Here is an 18,874-nt window from a genome sequence, read left to right as displayed (position 1 = left end):
TTTTTTTTTTTTTTTGGTATTTTTCTGAAGTTGGAAACGGGGAGGCAGTCAGACAGACTCCCGCATGCGCCCGATCGGGATCCACCCAGCATGCCCACCAGGGGTCGATGCTCTGCCCCTCTGGGGCATCGCTCTGCCACAATCAGAGCCATTCTGGCACCTGTGGCAGAGGCCACAGAGCCATCCTCAGCGCCCGGGAAAACTTTTGCTCTAATGGAGCCTTGGCTGTGGGAGGGGAAGAGAGAGACAGAGAGAGCAGATGGGTGCTTCTCCTGTGTGCCCTGGCCAGGAATTGAACCCGGGACTCCTGCATGCCAGGCCGATGCTCTACCACTGAGCAAACTGGCCAGGGCCGATAAGTGAGTCTTGAAGTGGTTTCTTCCTCCCATGGCTCTTCCATTGGAGCATGGTTTCTTAGTCTCAGAACTGATGTCTTGGGCCAGGTAATTATTTATTGCACAGGGATGTCATGTACATTTTTAGGATGGTTAGTAGTGTCCCTGGACCTATTCACTGGTTGCCAGCAGTGCTCTTCCACTGTAACATCCAAAAATGTCTCCAAAAATAGCCAAATAATCTTCTGGGAGGCAAACTTGTCCCCCTCCTGACTCACTGTGTTACAGACAAAGGATTGTTTCTTATAGGTGCATTCGTCCTGAGATGCAGGCATGACAGTGGGGAAGTTCTATCTACCATTGTCTTCATCTCTTTTTTTAATTTATTTATTGATTTTAGAGAGAAGAAGGGGAAGAGGGTGTGTGTGAGAGAGATAGAGAGAAATACTGTTGTTCCACCCATTCATGCATTCACTGATTGATTCCTGTATGTGCCCTGACTGGGGATAGAACCTGCAACCTTGGCGTATTGGGATTACCTAGCCAGGGACTAAATACTTCATATTATAGTGAGGAAAATCCAATGAATTAATAATTTCTTCAAAATGCCTTTATAAAATTATATGAATGGAGCAAGTTGATTGGCTCCAATTTTATTTTTAAAAGTGAGTATTTACTGAAATATTATGGGCCAGTAAGTACAATAAATAAATGCCTTTGTCAGAATGACAAAATTCTCTCAACATACCCCTGACTGGAAACAAGATCTGTTTTTTTTCTTTACTTTTCATACTCCCAAGCCTTTATAGCATGCTTGGTGCATAGAATATGACCTGTGTATTAAATAATGTTTGACTGATTGTTACCAGTTTATTGACTCCCTGAAACAGACTCGGGATGAAAATTCAAAATAAAAGCAAACAAGCATGAAAACATCTTTAAATTAGTAAAGATACTATAGTTTGCAACATTAAAGTAATGTAGCGAATTGTGACATGTCTCTACATCTTTACTGCTCTTTCAAGAGTTGGAGCCGCTGTCTTCTGCCTAAACTCATCTCACCACTTCACTCCTGTCCTTTTCCAGCCCCTTTTCCCTGGAAGGCAGTCAAAGTGCACTCTTTAAAAGTGAACATTTTGAGACCCTTACATGTTACTTACATGTGTGTGCTCTAATTCATGATTTCTGCTTTCCCTGACAGATTAAAAACAAACAAAAAACTAAAACAGAAAAACAAGGAATATAAAACTGGTTAGGCTGCTTTTCGATCTATCCAGAAGTAGGAATGAAACTCAAGATCCAAAAACAATTCTTATCCATCTACTTATTACTTTAGAGTTGATTCAAATTGTTATACACCATGAATCATTGCTTAGTAGCTTTTGGGCCAATAGGGTTTCAGTATGCAGTTATGCAGTGAACTAATATAAACTCTTGGATTGGCTTAACTAGCTCTGATGTCACAATTTGCCCATTAGGAAGTCATAATTTTCTTGAAATCTCATTTACAAACAACAGCCCTTGTTTCATTATAAGAAAGATACCCAAATAAAAATACTCAGAGGAGCAAGATACCTTTGATCCACACAGACCTTTTCCATTAATGTTCTTTAGTTATCAACTATTAACAACTGAAGTTACCATCTTTTGTAGTTGATGTTTAGTTTTTCATGTTTGTTAGTTTAAGCAGCAAATGGAGGAATGAGCCTACTTAGAATTACTCCGTCGACCCGTGGTTCTGTTTCACCTCAGCTGTTGAGGCTTAGCATCTTTCTACTGCTTAGCCTTCCTGACTCAAAAGGAAAAGCCATTTGGACAGCCCACCTGAATATAACGTTCCAGGTGGGAAATCGCATTATATCCGAATTAGGAGAGAGTGGAGTGTTCGGGAATCATTCTCCTCTGGAAAGGGTGTCTGGTGCGGTGGTGCTCCCTGAAGGATGGAATCAGAACGCTTGTAACCCTATGACCAATTTCAGCCGGCCTCAACAGGCTGACTCTTGGTTGGCCCTCATCGAACGGGGAGGCTGTACTTTTACACATAAAATCAACGTGGCAGCAGAGAAGGGAGCCAACGGTGTGATCATCTATAACTATCCAGGGACTGGCAACAAAGTTTTTCCCATGTCTCACCAGGGAACGGGAAACATGGTCGCAGTGATGATAGGCAACTTGAAAGGCATGGAACTTTTGCAGTTGATTCAGAAAGGAGTCTATGTGACCATCATCATTGAAGTGGGGAATATGTACAGGCTCTGGCTGAGCTATTATGTCACATCCCTGCTTACTTTCCTGGCTGCCACGATTGCCTACCTTTTCTTGTACCGTACCTGGAGACCTAGAGTGCCCATTTCTTCCACCAGGAGGCGACGACAGATCAAGGCAAAAGTGAAGAAAGCAATTGCTCAGCTTCAACTGCGAGCGCTCAGAGACGGGGATAAGGAACTAGATCCGAATGAACACAGTTGTGTTGTTTGCTTTGACATATACAAACCCCAAGATGTAGTACGTGTTTTAACTTGCAAACATTTCTTCCATAAGGCATGCATTGACCCTTGGCTTTTAGCCCACAGCACATGCCCCATGTGCAAGTGTAACATTCTGAAAACTTAAGAAGCCTAGAGAAGTTTTTAAAGATGTAACTGAATGTTTCCAAAGATTAAAATTAGATGAATTCTTTGAGCATTGTATGTAGAGAGAAAATTCAACTCCAGCTTCTCCATGAAGGACTGAAGAGGGTGAAATGTGTGTGTTTTGAAATAAAACTCCATATCATGCCTACCTATTTGAACTTGTTGCTTTTCTAATAAGTGTGTTAGTTATTAGACATTTTTGCTCATCAAAATAAGGACATTAAAATATGTTAAAATCAAATTAGAGCCCTGGCCGGTTGGCTCAGCGGTAGAGCGTCGGCCTAGCGTGCGAAGGACCCGGGTTCGATTCCCGGCCAGGGCACATAGGAGAAGCGCCCATTTGCTTCTCCACCCCTCCACCACGCTTTCCTCTCTGTCTCTCTCTTCCCCTCCTGCAGCCAAGGCTCCATTGGAGCAAAAATGGCCCGGGCGCTGGGGATGGCTCTGTGGCCTCTGCCTCAGGCGCTAGAGTGGCTCTGGTCGCAACATGGTGACGCCCAGGATGGGCAGAGCATCGCCCCCTGGTGGGCAGAGTGTCGCCCCTGGTGGGCGTGCCGGGTGGATCCCGGTCGGGCGCATGCGGGAGTCTGTCTGACTGTCTCTCCCTGTTTCCAGCTTCAGAAAAATAAAAAAATAAAAAATAAAAAATCAAATTAGTCTTTATCTTCAAATTACAATATTGTTGATATTGATACCAAAGAGAATTAGTCATACTATTTTAAAGTTTTTATATTAATTTTATACTTTGGTACCATATTTTGTTTAATATTTGATATCTAATATGTCTGCTCAACAAACGATTATAAGGTTAGATCTTGATTTAATTCTCTATCACTAATTTTATTTATAACCATGGAATTTGGTTTCCAAAGTTACTGGGTAGGTAATATGTTCTAAATAATTATTTTAGTTGATAGCACTTTTAGTTATATAACTAAAAATATTTAAATTATTCTAGGTCTCATTTAGGGCAGCATTACAAAATATCACCTTTTTTTGCCTGAGCTCTTTAAATCCTAGCATAGTGAATCAACTGCTTATCAGATTTTTCTTCTAGAAATAAGCTAGTAAATGGTTTTCTTCTCAAAATGGTGAGGAGTGTCTCTTTGATAATAGAGAAAATACAAAGTTGAAATTTTCAGTTGCCCTTCCAAATTATATTTTTTGCTTTACTTTGTCTTTACTTTCTTCTTTTCAAATATGTATATGAATAAGCACCTGTGTAAATGAGAGAGGCTGAAGATTTGGGTTATGTTTGTTTTTTGTTTTTGTTTTTGTTTTTTGTTTGTTTGTTTGTTTGTTTCATTTTTCTGAAGCTGGAAACAGGGAGAGACAGTCAGACAGACTCCCGCATGCGCCCGACCGGGATCCACCCGGCACGCCCACCATGGGGCGACGCTCTGCCCACCAGGGGGCGATGCTCTGCCCCTCCGGGGCGTCGCCATGTTGCGACCAGAGCCACTCTAGCGCCTGGGGCAGAGGCCAAGGAGCCATCCCCAGCGCCCGGGCCATCTTTGCTCCAATGGAGCCTTAGCTGCGGGAGGGGAAGAGAGAGACAGAGAGGAAAGCGCGGCGGAGGGGTGGAGAAGCAAATGGGCGCTTCTCCTGTGTGCCCTGGCCGGGAATCGAACCCGGGTCCTCCGCACGCTAGGCCGACACTCTACTGCTGAGCCAACCGGCCAGGGCTTGTTTTTGTTTTTGTGACAGGCAGAGAGAGGGACAAATAAGGACAGACAGACAGGAAGGGAGAGAGATGAGAAGCATCAATTCTTTGTTGTGGCACCTTAGCTGTTCATTGATTGCTTTCTCATATGTGCCTTGACCAGGGGGGCGGGGAAGCTACAGTAGACCAAGTGACCCCTTGCTCAAGCCAGTGACCTTAGGGTTTCGAACCTGGGTCCTCCCCATCCCAGTCCGATGCTCCATCCACTGCGCCACAGCCTGGTCCGGTTATATTGTTTTGATAAAATATATGGACAGTATGCTAAAGCACTGATGTCCAAGTCCAGTGGCACTCTGTGAGTCTACATACACACTATGTACAACACTGTCTTAAAGTGTGGGTTGTATGGAAATCGAATCTGATTAATGGCCTTTGGTAAAGAAAATTGGCCATTATGAGCTGAAGGTGTAATGTGAGTATTATCTTGTGCCATTTTTTGCTGGGCCCACAGGGTCTTTTTCTCCTTCCTCTTCCCAGCCTCAGGTAATCATGTTCTTGATTCACATCCATTGTCCTGGTGACCCAACCACAAGTGTCTTCTTGGCATCCAATGTATTATCAATATATAGGTCAGAGACATTTATGTTCAAGGTCAAATCCTTCACTGGTTTCCTAGCTGCTGAGAAGAGCCGCTGAGCTATACCCCCCCTTCCCTGAGAAAGGGTGTGGCAGCTCCAGTGACTGTCCCTGTTTGTGAGTTCACAAGCCACTCTTTGGCTTTGAAGTCATATTGTGTCATTGACACAAGTGTAGTTAATAAGTGTAGTTAAATACAGGCAGAGCTTGACAGTGCGGGTGTGAGGTCTTTCTCCAGGGATGTTCGTTGACTTTGGCAGACATTTTATTAAAAGCATCTATGACCTTTCGTAGTCCCTGCTGCCAGTGGTTAATTTTAAGTGGGAACCTTGAGCTTTTCTTTTTAAAACCAATAGCTGCATTGGTGTTTACAATGAGTTTTACTAAACTCACAGTGCTATATTAAATATTGCCCCCTTCACCCTTCTTCCCCTTCCCTCAAAATATTGTTAGATTAGCAACAAATGTCAAGGTCCGCAGAGAAATGAGGTTAGTATTCCATCTTTCCTGCTGTAATTTCTGTTTGTTGTGTCAGTGAGGAAGCGAGGCTGAAGATTTAACAAGATATGCTACTTTTCACAGTCAGATCCAAACCGAACCCACAAACTTTTGAGCCACAGCTTTTTTTATTAAGTAAATTTCATCCAGTGGTTTATATGATAAATAAAAAATTTGCATTGGGACCAAATGTAAATTAAAAATGGTGGTAGAGAGTTTTTCTTTCTTTCTTTTTTTTTTTTACCACATATTTGGTCACATTGCTAATTGTTAATTTTGTTAAAACTTGCCATTTGGTTGAAAATATTTTTTTTGAAGAAAAAGTATGTGGCTTTCTTGCATGTTGCTTATCACTCCTGGTTTTAAAATGCATGTGTTGTGTGAATTTTATATTGAATTCTTAGTTCAGTGTGGTACCTGCTGACATTATATGTTGCTCAGGACTGGAACCCATCACAACCTAGAAATCATCCGTAACAACATTCAAGCTGATACACTTTACAAGATGCTCTAAGCTCTTATCTAATTGGTTATGTTGTTGCCTTTTATGTCATAATCCCATCACCCTACAGTAAGGAGGACCTAGAGATACAGGAGGGAGACTGGGATGTTTTGTTTGAACAGAGTTTTTCTCTCTCTACCTCTAATTAAACATCTGAAACTCATAGGTCTTGAAGAATCTCTCACAAAACCATGCTGGAAGCCAGTGGAAGTTGTTTTCACCCTGAAGATCTTTTTCACTGCGTTGTAAATTGATTGCCAACAGATGCAGGAGCAATATCTTTTCATTGGATTGTCCCTTTGGTCACTAGGCAGAGAGAGATGCAGCGACTCCAGATGGACATACAGAGAAGCCACACTGCATCTTCCTGGCTTGCGAGACTCGGCATTCTTTGGCTTCTTAGTCAGAACTGCTGCCGAGCCAGCGCTGTTTGGACTGCTTACATGAACATATCATTTCACATCGGGAACCGCATGCTGTCCGAGTTGGGGGAAACGGGAGTGTTTGGAAGAAGCTCTACTTTGAAGACAGTGGCCGGAGAGATTGTGCCACCTGATGGGAAAACTCAGAGCGCCTGCCACCCCAGCACCAGTTTCAGCAGATCACAGAGCGCGGGGCCCTGGCTCGCCCTGATTGAACGGGGAGGCTGTCCCTTCACACAGAAAATTAAGGTGGCCGTTGAGAAGGGAGCCAGCGGAGTGATCATCTACAACTTCCCCGGAACCAGCAATCAGGTTTTTCCCATGTCGCATCAGATGTTTGAAGACACCGTTGTAGTGATGATTGGTAACTTAAAAGGCTTAGAGATCTTACACTTAATTCGAAAGGGAGTTCGCGTTACAGTCATGGTTGAGGTGGGGAGGAAACACGTCATCTGGACAAATCACTATTTTGTCTGTTTTGTGATCCTCACAGTCGCTACTTTAACCTATGTCATCTTTTATCATATTCGAAGAGTCTGGGTCTCCAGAATTCAAAGCAGGAGAAGGCGGCACTTAGAGACAGATCTCAAGATAGCATTCGGCCAGCTCCCACTTCGAGTCCTGAAAGAAGGGGATGAGGAAGTAAGTCCCAACGGAGATAGTTGTGTAATTTGCTTTGAACTCTACAAGCCTAATGACACAGTTCGTATTCTGACTTGTAAACATTTTTTCCACAAGAATTGCATCGACCCCTGGATTCTAGCCCATGGAACATGCCCCATGTGCAAATGTGACATTCTTAGCGCTTTGGGCATTCAAGTGGATGTTGAAGATGGAACCCAGTCCTTGCAAGTTCTGATGTCAGATGAATTGCCTGATATTTTATCACCTACCGAAGAGGAGATGAATAATGAGCTTCCTCCTGCAAGACCATCAGATAAAGTGACCCGCGTGGACGAGGTGGAAGAGCCCCCTGCTTCTCACAGTCAGGCCAACCCAGTAGGAGATGCGCATCCTTTCTCTTGATAGCGTGAGGCTGGAGGAAGTGGATTAAACCTGTTTGTCAAGTCAGGTTCTAACACTGACACGCAGTTTGCTTGAAGTGTGGTTTTCGTGTCCTTTTTTGTTACTTTGGTAATTTTCTACATTTCATTGTCAAGCCCTAAAGACAGAAAAAGAAAAAAAAAAGGCCTAGCAGGATTTTTTAAAAAATCTTTGCTAAATGTAACTTTTTGTCAGTATATGCTTCTCCTGAGTTTATATCTATGTACTCACATGTGTTAAAACCAAGGGCAAACTTTTTTCCATAGATTTTTTTTTGTACATATATTGAGCTCTACAATGAGTAAGAACATTGTTTATATATTTGTATGTGTGCCCTATAACCCAAAAACTATCAATTAAGTTTGAAAAACCTAAATTTTCTTTGTGCTAGGAAGATTAGAATTTATCTTTTGAGATTTATGATTCAATGTAATAATTATGATGTCCACTGTGCTGTGTTTCTTCGTTCTTGGCATGAAAATTTTGCTGCATAGAATTTTATTCTTACTTTTGACAAAAAGTTCTATCCAAGCAATTAGTACATTTTATGTGACCTGCATATGCATAGTGTAGCTATTTTGGAAGTATAATATGAGCAATTGTAAAGCCAGTAGCCCTGGCCACCATCACAGCCGCCTGGCCCATGCAGGTTCGCATTTGATCCAGACAGACGGTAATGAAACAATGGAGCCAAGAACTGGTGGGCCATCAGCTTTAATCCTAGTTTGCACCCAGCGGGCAAGAAATATACACAGTGGGAAAACACTTCCCTTTTCATTCAGGGCTCCCAAAGCCACTGACTCATCCGAGTTTTCCTAGGATCAAAGGTTTGTACCTCACCAGCCTTATTCACCTCTGTTCCCCATCTCCTTCTCTCTGCACAAACTCTGAACAAACTGGCTTCTCCTTCAGCACTCCGCCATCTTGGCTGCTCCTCCTCTCCTTCATGTGGCCTTTCTCTGCTCTCCTCCAGCATGGGCTCCTCTGCCCCATTTTATAGTATAGAAATCAAAACCTTTAATCCAATATACAAACAAGGAAGTCTCTGATACAAAGTCATTTATCTGGGAGGGAGAAGGGGAGGGGCACAAAGAAAACTAGATAGAAGGTGACGGAGGACAATCTGACTTTGGGTGATGGGTATGCAACATAATTGAATGACAAGATAACCTGGACATGTTTTCTTTGAATATATGTACCCTGATTTATTGATGTCACCCCATTAAAATTAATAAAAATTTATAAAAAAAATAAAATAAAATGTAATTCCGTGAGAGCCATACAATGACCCATGTACGTTAAGCATTAGCCAATAAAAATTTGGTGTTGTCCTGGAAAAAAAACCCCAAAACAAAGTCACTTATCTGAGGCATAATGGGATTCCTCATGAGAGTGCACCACCCCACATCATGCAACGGTGAAGGGTGTGGGGAAAAGCTTAGTTTTGAAAAGATATTAGTATTAAAAGGGTGGGAAAGGCTTAGTCTTAGGCTATAACTAAGCCTTAGGCTATAACAACTCTGCCTGCTTACAGCCTCTCTCTCACACCCAATGCAAACTATAAGCGAGCAAACATATATATCATATTTACAAACTTATTTGACCAAAAGCACTCTTTATGTGACCAGCAAATATTTCTGTGCCCAGTACTATATTTCTTATAGTAATTATTACATGTTCATAATCTATAAAAAGGCTTGAATGAAAAGAATTCCTTCGATATTTAGTCAGGGTGTATTTACTTCCCATTTGTGCTGTACTAACCACTATATATATATATTTTACCATTGAAGGAAGGGTCAGGTTAGTGAGCTTGGGGACTGTCACTGCCAAGTGCCTGCCATGGAGCAGGCAGTGAACTCAGTGCTTTCCATCGCTGTTTCTTATTTCAGAACAAAACAGCAGCTTTGAAACTTTAGAATGTTAAAAATAGATTGTACTAGAACCCGGAAATAGCACTGATATATCAAATGTTAATTCGTTTCATTGTAGTCGTTTTTACCTAGTCTGTACACTATGCTGTTTTCTCTTGTTCCTATTGATGTAAATATACCATATTTTTCGCTCCATAAGTTGCACCTGACCATAAGACACACCTAGAGTTTTAAGGAGGAAAATAAGAAAAAAAATGTTCTGAACCAAATGGTGTGTTAAAATATTTAATAAAGTATCATATTTTTCACTCCATAAGATGCACAGGCATTTTCCCCTCCACTTTTGAGGGAAAAAAAGTGTGTCTTAAGGAGCGAAAAATACGGTATTTGCCACAGTGATATGGGACTATATTGTGAAGTATTTTGCTTCTGATACCAGTGTCATAATGGACTCCCCTTTGTATATATTTTTGCATTCTCTAGTAATAAAATTGATTCCCTTTGCCCACCTCCACTAGGTATAGGGTTGACGTTGCTTATAAAAATTACTAGAAAGCCCAGCGGTCATATGAAATGACCGCTGTTCTAGATATTATAAATTGTAATTAAAATGATTTGTGCAAAGGTGTCTGCTAATTGAAACTGAATTACCCAGGGCGGGCGGCGAGGATGCCCCTTTGCTTAGTGCCCCATGGGGTTTCTCCCTTCTACTTGCTTAATTGCTTAAAGTAGAGTGCAATGAAGGAAACCACTGGTGGTACATTTCTTAAGAGCCACTGCTAGCTCAATAAATAAAGGTGATTTAAATAATAAAATGTTAATTCACATGTCAAAGATCTCTTTGTACACAACATTTCTTGTGTAGATCTTTCCATCATTTTTAAGCTCGCCTTGCAGAGGACCATCAATTATTTTTAATTTTACGTCCGTTCTTTCACGAACTCTTGAACAGGTAACATAAAGTTGACCGTGTCCAAATGCAGGCTCAGGTAAAAAAATGCCAACATGCTTAAGCGTTTGGCCCTGAGACTTATTGATGGTCATAGCAAAGGCAAGTTTTACAGGAAATTGTCTACGTCTCAATTGAAACGGCAACCCTGTTTGAGATGGAGCCAAATCAATTCTTGGAATGACATGTATTTCACCTTTAGAGGAGCCAGTCAAAGACTTAGCTATTATGACATTATTTTTCAATTGGAGAACCTCTAGTCTTGTACCATTGCAAAGACCCCTTCTGGTGTTAAGATTTCTTAACAGCATAATAATTGCTCCAATCTTTAACCTCAATTTGTGAGGTGGCATGCCAGAAGGTGGGACTATTTGAATGCCGTGGCAACTTCACCCCATTGGCTAGTACAGTTACGCAAGCAACCAATAAGCTATCGGCGACAAACAGACACTTAAGCCACATATAATAAAGATACTTTATTTTCTCTTCATTACTGGGAGAAATTAGGTTTGAAGTTTACTAAAGTGAAAATGATGCTAAAGCACTTACCACTGACTGGGTGATTTTCGGTGAATTTATCTATGCAGTTTCTCTTATTACAAGACACTTAAACTGATAGTACACCTGTCTCTTGCTACCGAATCAGTATAATGCATTTACCCTGTAGACAGATGTTGGTCAGCCACAATATTTTCAGTAATATGAGTACTTCAGAGATTCAGTGAGGTAGACATCAGGCATTTCGGATCGTAGTTAAACTTAGTGGACAGTTAAAGTGTTTTCTTCCTTTCCAGAGTCACTGGGTTTCAAAGCAGCACAGAGGAATCACACGAGGAGAGGATCAGAGTTTACAGAAGCACCAGAGTAAAGAGGAAGGCTTCACGCTCTGATACTCTGAAAGTTTTTTGAGCGGTGACTCCATGTTCTTGCGTGTTTGCTGTGAGCACCAGTCTTTGTATTTGAGGATTGATTTGGTTCTGCGTTTGCTGTGTATTTTCAGTGTTTAGTGCTTAGTGATGAAAATAGGGTTCTGGGTAATTATAGCTACCACCACAGAGCTATCTATACATGCATTCCTGGTTTTCTAAACAACAAAAACTTTTTTGGGGAAAGAAAAGGAGTAATGGAATCCACGGACACCTCCCCTTTTCACCACTGTGCCAGTTTACATCCCCTGACTCCACAGATACGCTGTCATCTTTGTCATCCTCCACCATACTGTGTTTCTTTATGGTTTCAGCTGCTCACGTGAACTCTTCTCCTCACTGATGAGGACCACGGGAACCCGGATTTTAAAACTTGTCTCCTATGCCTGGACCATTCATCTCCATTCAGCAACATACCAATGTTGTGGCACATCATCAGGTGGTGTCATTTTTGAAAACTTCCTAGCACACACAGCATCTTTTTCAGAACTCCTCCTTTGAGCGCCCTGGTCATGTCCACATGTGCTCCTTGTTCTTGGTCCTAGTACTTTGCCTCGCTGTGTCTTCCCAGCCCGTCTCCTCTGTTCACCTTCAGCCTGGAGTCAAATCGTGAGCCCGTCTGCCCTTCTTGTACCAAGCGCCATTGACTCCCTCACTGCCTAGGATTTCTCTACAGTAATGTTTGCCCCCCTGGTGATATCTACTGATTTCCACCAGGTCCTGACTTCTATTTAAAAGCCCTTTATTTGTATCAATTTTGTGTGTGTGTGTGTGTGTGTGTGTGTGTGTGTTTTCCACATAGAGCAGTAATTCTCAGCCTAGGCTGCACATCAGAATCAACTGGGGACCTTTGAAAAGGCTCAGTGCCCAGGTTGTTCTCCAGACTCCTGGGCTGGGACCTAGGCATCCACATTTTTAGTTACCCAAGAGATTCCAATATGCAGATGAAACTGAGGACCACTGTCATAGGGCTGTTCCAAAGAGCTTTTGTAATTTTTTTTTTTTTTTTTTCAGAGAGGAAGGGAAAGAAAGAAGCATCACCTTGTTCCACTTAGTTCTGCCATTGATTGTTTCTCATATTTACCCTGATCGGGTTTCGAGCCAGAGCCAGGATTGAGCCGTTGTCCCTGGGCTCGAACTAGCCACCCTGGGACTATGCTTTATCCACTGTGCCACCAGCCAGGCCCCCAAAAAGCCCTTTATATTAATCAAATTCCCAATTCCACCCACTACTTTCTTCAGATGGACTTATTTTCACTTGACTGCAAATGTTTAGGGGTGGTTGAAGTGATAACTCGTGAGCTTTCCACATACTGTAATTAGGAAAGATCAAGGAGTGTGGGTGGGGGAGGGTGTGGGCAGGGTGTATCTGATTGAACAGATAATGGAATGTTGAGCTCTAGGAAATGGATACTTCCATTTAGGAAGTCCTGATTATGCAGCTGATAGGTTTCTTTGGTAAAGGATGATAATTTGGTCTTGTTTGTTTTCTGTAGGCTTCTTTTCCTCCAAAGCTTGAAAGGGGTAAAAGATGAAGTTCATAATTCTTTTAATAATTGAGAGCATTCCATTTAAAAAGTTCAAGCATGAGTAGAACAGAACACCTTGCTTTTATGTTACATGACCTGCATTCCTAGCCTTTCCTGAAGGCTGAACATCTCCAAGTAGTGGCCTGGGCAGCAGCATCAGCATCTTCTGAACTTGCAAATGCAAACTGTGAGGCCACCCTGCTGACAAACTGGGGGCAGGGCATCAGTGTGTTTTAACAGGTCCTCCCGCTGATTTGGGTGGACATTCAAGTTTAAGACCCTCTGCCCTCTCGGAAGGTCAGTTTGTTTTCAGAAAAGGAGGCATCATGCCTCACAGTTGTAATTAGAGATATTGTAAATGAAGGTACTCATGAGTCTTAAAGCACTACACTACACAAAGAACAGTTGCTATTATTACAATTAAGTTAAGAGACATTTATGCGCATGTCATTTGTCCAACTTCTGTCATGGAACTATGCCTGACTTGTGATGTGTGCCTGCCCACTCCTTCCCCTCCCAGTTCTGGCTTCTCTGCCACACAATCACACTGCTAAGGGAGTTGTGAGAAAATGAATAGATTCTAGACAGTTTATGAATCTGAAAGTAGAAGGGTAGAACAAAACCTGAAAAGTGGAACCTTCTACACACTGGTCTAGGCAGCCCACACTGGAAGAGGATAGATTTCCTGACAAAAGGTCCAAAAAAAACCAGTGGAGCAGTGGGCCATTGTAAAGCCAGTAGCCAGGGACGCCATCACAGCCGCCTGGCCCATGCAGGTTCGCATTGGATTTGGACAGTCGGTAAACAACAGAGCCAAAAACTGGTGGGCCATCATCTTTAATCTTAGTTTATACCCGGTGGGCAAGTAAAAACACACACTGGGCTCCAGAATCCACTCATTCAGTCCTCACAAAGCTACTGACTTATCCGAGTTTCCTAGAATCAAAGGTTTCTAACTCACCAGATTTATTCACCTCTGTTCCCCATCTCCTTCCTTCTCCCTGCACAAACTGCACAAACTGGCTTCTCACTCAGCACTCCACCATCCTGGCTGCTTCTCCTGGCCTCCTCCACGTGGCCTCTCTCTGCTCTCTCCTCTAATGCTAATCTCAGGAACTGAGAGAGAGCAAGCTCCCAGTCTGCCGCACTTTATAGTGTAGAAATCAAGACTTTACATCCAATATACAAAAATAGGGAAGTCTCTAACACAAAGTCACTTATCTGGGGCATGATGGGATTGCACCACCCCACATCAAAAAGGGTGGGAAAGGCTTAATCCTAAAACCAAGCCCCACGCTACAATCATCTTGCCTGCCCACAGCCCGCCCCCAACACACATTAATATCACCTGGTCAACGGGCTTCCATGTGGGCAGCGCCATCTTTAACAAAGTGAGCATAATATATTTTATCTGCCCAACAGCCATCAATGAAATTCAGAAGGAGTCATGTAAATTCCTAGGTTTGGGTCCATAAAACCAACTTCAACACTGTAGGGAGACTTGGTGCCCATAAAAATGTAACTGAAAATAAGTGCAGGCAGGCCATCTGAAGGCAGCAGTGATGCATCCATAACTAGAAGCAATTACTTTTATTTTCTTTACGTTGATGGTGAGATCTTACTAATGTCAAGTTCATTGATTTGCCATTCATTTATTCATTCATTCAGCAAATATTCATTGCCTTAGAAATACAGGGGTGAATCATCAAAACTCATTGCCCTCCTAGAGTTTACATTCTAATGGGAAGAAATTATGAAACAAATATATGTTAAATAGTTATAAGTGCTGCTGAGAAAAAGAAAACAGGATGGGGGCCTTGGCTGGTGGCTCAGTGTATGGACGTCCTGGGTTTGAATCCTGGTCAGGGCACACAGGAGAAGTAACCAGCTGCTTCTCCCTGCTTCCCTCTTCTTCTCCTCCCCTCACCTTCTCACGTGCTTCCCCTTCCACAGCCAGTGCCTCGATTGGTTCAACAGTGGCCCCAGGCTCTGAGAACAGCTTCGTTGGAGTGCATCCGTCTCAGGCACTAAAAATAGCTTGGTACTTGAGCATCAGCCCCAGACCAGGGTTGCCAGGTGGATCCTGGTCAGGGTAATGCAATAGTCTGTCTCACTATCTCCTCTCCTTTAAAAAAACAAACAAAAAAAACAAACAAAAACAAAAACAAAAAGCAAGATGGGGACAGTTGGAGGCAGAATTTCAGTTCTAAATAAAGGAGGCCATACCAAGAAAATAAACTGTTTAACCAAGACTTGGAAGGAACGAAGGGACTATGTCAGAACACAGAGAAAACGGCCACAAAAGGAGAGCCATCAGGTTAGCAATGGGGTCTTGTCATCTGACGGATGTCACCTGGATGGTTAGCTGCCATTAAGTAATTGAAGAATGACTTTGGGCAAAATTTAGGTTGTCTTTGCTATAGGTTAGAAGTAGGAGGGAGAATGACAGCTATAGGGAGAGGGTGACCACCTGGAAAGGAAGACTGTCTGGTAGCTGACCCCACCTGTAGATAGGTTACTGCCTCGGAGACAAAATGTTTCTCTTCCTTAAAGGAGTCTTACCAGTTCGGATGTCGTTTTATTGGTGAGTGAATATAAACTCTGGAACAGTGATTGGATTTATACCTTTGAAATGCCTCACAATCCTGAAAAATCTCATCCTGGGATTAAAAAGCATTGTTATTCCACAAAGAGTTGCCACCTGGTGGAAAAAATAAATAACTACAAGGTCTGAACTACACAATTCAACAAATCGTTATGGAGAGCCACTCTATACCTGGCGAACATAGTCCCATTCTGGTTTCATTTTTTCTTTGACGTAACAGAGTGTTTGCTTTTAAGAGTGATTTACTTTCCAGAAACTTCCGTTTTCCACTTTGATTTGGAGCTTTGTTTCCTGCTGTAAAGGCTCTTGGCTGATCAAGAGTAAAGAACTTGCTACTCTCTGGATTCATGCCTTATAAACCTAAAATAGGAAAGGGTAACAGCTCATTCTCTGGTATCCTGGTATAGTGTTGTGGAAAATATAATGACTTAGTTTTTAAAAGAATCCGTTCTCCCAAAATTAGTTTTTTCCCCCCATCAACATTAATACATCCCCCATCTGCTCAAGCAAAAGTTTCTTGGTCTGTTTTAAGTCTAGCAGAAAACTGTTGTTTACTATTTTCCAATTCATTGTGGATCATTTTGTAAATATAAAAATCACATTTTTAATTTATTTTGTATGCATATCAAAAATAATTTGGGTGAACAGAGATGGATAGATAGGTGAAAGAAAAACCAGACTTCAGTATTATTTGTAGAATCTAGGTAGGAGGCACATGTCACAATAAAGGATTGTTTACTGTCAGTTTTAAGTTTCCATGTCTCCAAATTTGGTAAGTAAAGGAATGGAATTTTTTTTTGTGTGTGACAGAGTCAGAGAGGGACAGATAGGGACAGACAGACAGACAGGAAGGGAGACAGAGATGAGGAGCATCAATTCTTCATTTCGGCACCTTAGTTGTTCATTGATTACTGTCTCATATGTGCTTTAACCAGGGGGCTACAGCAGACTGAGTGACCCCTTGCTCAAGCCAGTGACCTTGGGTTCAAGCTGGTGAGTTGTGCTCAAACCAGATGAATGTGGGCTCAAGCTGGTGACCTCGGGGTTTTGAACCTGGGTCCTCTGTGTCCCAGTCTGATGCTCTATCCACTGTGCCACCACCTGGTCAGTCAGGAATGGTATTTGTTAAATCAGTAATTTCCAAGCCCCTATAAGTTCCCATCACCCAGCTTTTCTGTATGTTTGGACATTCTCATAACAAAATGTTGGTATAAATTTTGCTCTCAGATGTCGTGGCAGTATCACAGCAACGTCAGATCACTGTAAGCAAGGAAACCAAGCCAGAATAGTTCGGAGTCTCAGCTCGTGTCACATCCTGAGCACTCAGGTCTGATTGCCCTGGTTCTTGTCCCATCATTCCCCAGCCGATGGGAGGGGAGTGGCGGAGAAGTGGAGGTGAGGTGGACAGAAGTATACTGGGCAAGTTGGAATATTGCAAAGCTTTAAGAAAGCAGGAGCGTGATTTGCTTGTTCTGTATAATAAAGATAAATCATTTCAAGGGTTCATTGGACATTAGCTATTATGAGACTCCACATGTAAAACACTTAAGCTTTTATATTTTATTTTCTATATCATTACAATGATGTAGAAAAAAAACCCACAATAACTTTGCTTCACAGACTAGGCAGAATGAGGTAGCCCAACCGGGAACCCGCCAGACTTTCCTATCATTCCAGGAGACATACCCAAGGTCACTGGCTTGAGCAAGGGGCCACTCAGTCTGCTGTAGCCCCCTGGTTAAAGCACATATGAGACAGTAATCAATGAAAAACTAAGGTGCCAAAACGAAGAACTGATGCTCCTCATCTCTGTCTCCCTTCCTGTCTGTCCCTATCTGTCCCTCTCTGACTCTGTCACACACAAAAAAAAATTCCATTCCTTTACTTACCAAATTTGGAGACATGGAAACTTAAAACCGACAGTAAACAATCCTTTATTGTGACATGTGCCTCACATTGAGTGAGATAGGGTCGGAGTGAGGCGATGGCCTGGAAGAGGAGGTATCTTTTCTTTCCTATGAATACATATGCTTGCGTTAGAAACTCATACCCACTGTGCCATGGCTCCGTTTCCACCATGAATGTGACCTTCCTTCTCATTCAGGGCTCAGTCTCAGCCTCACACAGACTGGAAGGAAGCCCCACTGGGCCCAGGGATCACATCTCTCCGTTTAAATTTACCCTCAAGAGTATGTGGATTGGTAAATTCTGTAGTTACAGGGTTAAGGAGAATTTGTCATCAGTTTAGGGATGTTTAAGATAATCCATGAGTTGGAAAGTACCCATAAAGGAAGATTGAAAGGATCTGTCATTAGTATTGTAAAATAAGTTTTATAAAAAGATTGTAATTTTGATAAGGTGATAGAAATAGTATGCATGGTTGTTGTTTTTTTTCTAAAAGTATAGTTTTATACTTTTCAAATTACATTCATGTTCATTTGGATATTAAAAACTTATTTCAGTTCCTCTCACAGAAAACAACAGACTTTGTTTGGGGAGTTTAGGTTTGCTCTAAGGGACTTAAATGACTTCTAAGGAAGGGTCCTTGGAAAGTACCTGCTTCACAGGGTACAGATAAAGGTCTAGAGGTGTATCACTTACATAAATTACTTTTAAAATTAGATTTCCTTTGCTGTCAGTTTTAAGTTATGATATGTTCATGTTTGATAAATAAGGGAATAGGATTGGTTAAATTAGTGGTTTCCAAACTTTTGGAATTCATTGATCAATAAAAATCAGTATATAATATATCAATATATAATATATTTTATATAAATACAATAAAAAAGTATAGCCCTATTAAAGCTATTTGCCAAGAAATATCAACCTCTACAACCAAAAAAATATATATAACCCACCATTTACTGTTAATAGCATTGTATTACAAAGAAGAGACTTTGGACTTATGATTTTTAGTATTAAAATATTGAATAAATTTAGCTTTATTAAAATTACCCTGTAACCTTATGTTCATTTCTTTACATCGGATCAGTGAAAACTTCTTTCCACACTAGTCAAAACATCATCCTTTGGAGTCAACAACTTTCCCAAGTTCATTAATATCATCAAGACCTGGTGATTACCTTTAAAATTTGAATATCTAATGATACCAGGCCCGACAGACGCTTTAAAGGTGGGGCAGGGATACACGGTGCTGTGTAGAAGTTGCTACCAGACAAAGACCCGTATGTTTGATACCTTCGGGGTTGGCAACATGCTGAGAAGGCTCAGAGTAAAGAAGAGGCATTGGGCTGTGGG

The 18,874-nt window shown here is 41.8% G+C and overlaps 3 protein-coding genes across 6 annotated transcripts in view; all 3 read left to right on the top strand.

The window, feature by feature from the left end:
• The window catches only part of CADPS2 (calcium dependent secretion activator 2), a 527,120-nt gene that overhangs the window by 142,079 nt on the left and 366,167 nt on the right, over positions 1–18,874 (top strand). The gene's annotated exons all lie outside the window — the stretch shown is intronic.
• Positions 2,037–2,948, top strand: RNF148 (ring finger protein 148). Its single transcript, XM_066366148.1, has one exon. The coding sequence runs from the start codon at positions 2,037–2,039 to the stop codon at positions 2,946–2,948; it is 912 nt and encodes a 303-aa protein (XP_066222245.1).
• RNF133 (ring finger protein 133) lies at positions 6,588–7,715 on the top strand. The gene has a single exon (XM_066366538.1). The coding sequence runs from the start codon at positions 6,588–6,590 to the stop codon at positions 7,713–7,715; it is 1,128 nt and encodes a 375-aa protein (XP_066222635.1).

Source organism: Saccopteryx leptura, chromosome 2 (genome assembly GCF_036850995.1).
Source record: "Saccopteryx leptura isolate mSacLep1 chromosome 2, mSacLep1_pri_phased_curated, whole genome shotgun sequence".
Classification (NCBI taxonomy): domain Eukaryota; kingdom Metazoa; phylum Chordata; class Mammalia; order Chiroptera; family Emballonuridae; genus Saccopteryx; species Saccopteryx leptura.
Note: the sequence above shows the minus strand (reverse complement) of the source record. Positions and strands in the feature narration are given on the sequence as shown.

What these genes read in the sequence shown, in the direction of transcription:
- RNF148 (XM_066366148.1), top strand. Translation starts at nt 2,037, where the DNA reads ATGAGCCTACTTAGAATTACTCCGTCGACCCGTGGTTCTGTTTCACCT.
- RNF133 (XM_066366538.1), top strand. Translation starts at nt 6,588, where the DNA reads ATGCAGCGACTCCAGATGGACATACAGAGAAGCCACACTGCATCTTCC.